Below are 3,735 nucleotides of genomic sequence, written 5' to 3' on the forward strand. Positions count from 1 at the left end.
GTAAATATATCAAAACTTAATTTTTGATTAGTAATATGCATTGCTAAGAACTTAATTTGGACAACTTTAAAGATGATTTTCTCAATATTTAGATTTTTTTGCACCCTCAGATTCCAGATTTTCAGATAGTTGTATCTCAGCCAAATATTGTGCTATCCTAACAAACCATACATCAATGGAAAGATTATTTATTCAGCTTTGAGATGATGTATAAATCTCAATTTCATAAAATTGACCCTTATGACTGGTTTTGTGCTCCAGGGCCACATATTCTATATACATTTTTTAATTAGGCCTATTTATTTTGTGCTGTTCAACGGTGTTTTTGTCATTATTTCATTCACTTTGCTGTGGCCTGCTAAATTCCTAAACACTGAAACCTGTGTCCAGCTAAGACTGAATTATCACACCATTAACACTCAGAAACGTATGAAGGCACTGCTCACCTGTAAAATATGTTATTAATTTGCTTTCTAATGTAAGCGCGCAGCCCGAGAAACTTTCCATATATTCGATGCAGGGTGGTTTTCAGGAAATCTCTCTCTCGTGGATCTTCACTGTCAAACAACTCCAGAAGCTGAAATTCAGTTCAGAAACAGCGCTTCACACGTCTGAACTAATACTGAAACTTCAGCTTATTTATAGTGAAATTACATTTCTGCAAACCTGCATCACAAATTTCTGGTCGATGTATTTCTTGGCAATATTCGGCTGAAAGTCGGGCGACTCGAGAAACCGCAGGAAAAACTCGTACACCAGCTTTGAGAAACAGAAAGATGCTGTGATGAGCAACAGGTCAAACTCTGGTGACGTTATTTATTCAGATGTGCAGCGCTGTATTAGTTCTGGACCTGCAGTTACACGCTCACTCATCTTATCATGATGCTGAGATTCAGCTGAAAACATTCTGTGCATCATTTGGTTTCTGTTTCTGTGGCACATTGATCTTCTCATAGCTGTTGTGGCTGAAGACACCACTGGTCAAACGTTTGCAATAATTAGGATTTTTTAATGAGCTGAATATTTAAATTGTGATACATTTTATTTTTCAGGATTCACAGATGAACAAAGTTCAAAAGTACAGCATTTATTTGAAATATAAATCTTTTGTAACATTATAAATGACTTTACTGTCACTTTTGATCAGTTTAATGCGTCCTTGAAGAATAAAAGTATCAATTAATTTTTTTAAATCTTATTTACCCCAAACTTTTGAATGGTAGTGTATCTCGGTTTCCACAGAAATATTGTGCAGCACAACTGTGTTCAACATTGATAATAATCAGAAATGTTTCTCGAGCAGCAAATCAGCATATTAGAATGATTTCTGAAGATCATGTGACACTGAAGACTGGAGGAATGATGCTGGAAATACAGCTGCGCATCACAGGAATACATTACAGTTTAACAGAGATTCACATAGAAAACAGCTGTTTTAAATTCTAATAATAATTCACTATTTTTTCAGCTTTTTTGATCAAATAAATGCAGCCTCTGTGAGCACAACAGATAAAGCAATTATTCCAAACGTTTGTCCAGTAGTGTAAGTCTCATCAGTGGTTATGTAGTGGACAGAAGCGGTCAGATATGCTGTGAATGATGTACAGAAAGCACCTGTAGATGAGGCCAGGCTGCTTCCAGAGTGGGTTCATCCTCCTCCGGGTCGAACTCTGCTCCCGTCGGGTTCGATGAAGGCGGCAGAGCCCTGAACATGTTCACAGCGAACTGCAACACAAACACAAGCATTAGCATTAAACATCACAATACTGCAGTTCTGATTTGCATAACATGTCATTGATTTTCTACAACTTTTATTTATATAAACCAGCAGGTTGAGTAAATAAGATGGAGCCTAGGCTCTCCTAACTGGACGAATGTGAAGCGTGATCACGACACATCATACTGTGAGGTATCTGCCGATCGCCAGCCCTGTTTATAATTGCAGTAGTTAGTAGTGGATCTTCACGTTCATCTCACGCCATCTGCACAATCCACATACATCAGGCGGATGTTTTTGTGTCGCTTCTTGAAGTTTCTTCAGTGTGTCGCAGACGAGGGCTGCATTTTAAAAACACTGCGTCGAGCTATAAAAACTTCAACTTAAAAAAACTGTCTTGAGACCCCTCTTCAAGTTCCAGTTTTTTAATGCAAGAAGCTGAATAAATAAGCTTTCCATTGATGTATGGTTTGTTAGGATAGGACAATATTTGGCTGAGATACAACTATTTGAAAATCTGGAATCTGAGGGTGCAAAAAAATCTAAATATTGAGAAAATCATCTTTAAAGTTGTTCAAATGAAGTTCTTAGCAATGCATATTACTAATCAAAAATTAAGTTTTGATATATTTACAGTAGGAAATTTACAAAACATCTTCATGGAACATGATCTTAATATCCTAATGATTTTTGGCATAAAAGAGAAATGTATAATTGTGACCCATACAATGTATTGTTGGCTATTGCTACAAATATACCCCAGCGACTTAAGACTGCTTTTGTGCTGCAGGGTCACATTTTACACAAACTGAGTCACAGATTAGCACAAAATGCTGAAAATCAGCCAGAAAATTCGTATAAATCGACTAAATCAATCATTGGCCTCGGGCGCGTTATTATGAACTCATGCACATCTACAGCAAACAATCGACGGCCACATTAGCACAACAATAACTCTATCAGCATTGATGCAGCTTTGATCATGTGAGAGATGGACGTGAAAGCTGCCGATCGTTCGGTCGCACGTGTAGCTGATCTGATCAAAAGAGCACATTATCAAACAGAACGTCTCTTTTTTAGATCTGTACATCATGGTTTTGGAGAAGAGAGAGCTTGTGTTTCAGCTGAATCTCCAGCGTGATAATGCTTCTTTAGTGCTGTAAATAGAAAAGCATGTGAAGTGAGTGTCAGTAAAGCCCAAGACCGCGGCTGACTCCGTGTGGGAAACAGAAGCATCTTTGAGCTCGGAGATCAAACGAGCGGCTCCTGAGAGCCGGCCTGACTCACCATGTGCACCACCTCCGGGTAAATGGGCTCCGTGATGACACTGCGATTGTGGTTGATGTACTCCACCATCTCGCTCAGCGCCGCCCGCTTCACCTCCTTCCATTTCAGGTCGCTGAGCGGATCGGACAGAAAGTCGAACAGAACGCAGCACTGACGCAGCTTCTGGATGAAGAGCTTCTCCTGCTCGGCCGGAGCCACATCTGAAAGCACAAGAAGAGCAGAGACCGTCATCAGATGATTAGAAACACTGCACAATCACACAGTGTTGGGGGTAACGCATTACAAGTAACGCCAGTTACGTAATCAGATGACTTTTTTCAAGTAACTAGTAACGCATCACTTTTTAATTTACAAGAGAATATCTGAGTTACTTTTTCAAATAAGTAACACAAGTTACTTTTTTTTTCCCAATTTACTGATTGACAGCTCTGGTGTTGCCATGGTGACAGAAATCAGAAGATGTTACTGTAGTTCTAAAATAAATATGAATATGCATTAATTCATCTCACTCACACACACAAAAAAAACAGATTCAGTATTCCTCAAAATGAATAAAAATAATGCAACTCGGAATATGACACAAACCTGCAATAATTAAATGTTAAACAACACAAATCTGCTTTATGTATTTAATCCCATTCTATTTGCTTCTGACCTTCGATGATCCAGTTCAACCGTACTAATAAGCACAAATTACTCTAGATGAACATTTGTGTGTCTTTTTTTATTGC

General features: G+C 38.4%; 1 protein-coding gene across 1 annotated transcript in view; it reads right to left on the bottom strand.

Annotated features, from left to right (window-relative positions):
* The window catches only part of ppp2r5ca (protein phosphatase 2, regulatory subunit B', gamma a), a 23,224-nt gene that overhangs the window by 6,553 nt on the left and 12,936 nt on the right, over window positions 1–3,735 (bottom strand). Inside the window, exons 3-5 of the mRNA XM_016449891.1 lie at window positions 1,615–1,725; window positions 667–759; window positions 446–577 (exon numbers count right to left, since the gene is read on the bottom strand). Of these exons, the coding sequence (XP_016305377.1) occupies window positions 446–577; window positions 667–759; window positions 1,615–1,725 (336 nt within the window). The remainder of the gene's footprint in view (window positions 1–445; window positions 578–666; window positions 760–1,614; window positions 1,726–3,735) is intronic.

This window comes from Sinocyclocheilus anshuiensis, unplaced genomic scaffold (genome assembly GCF_001515605.1).
Source record: "Sinocyclocheilus anshuiensis isolate Anshui unplaced genomic scaffold, SAMN03320099.WGS_v1.1 scaffold1671, whole genome shotgun sequence".
In the NCBI taxonomy this organism is placed as follows: Eukaryota; Metazoa; Chordata; class Actinopteri; order Cypriniformes; family Cyprinidae; genus Sinocyclocheilus; species Sinocyclocheilus anshuiensis.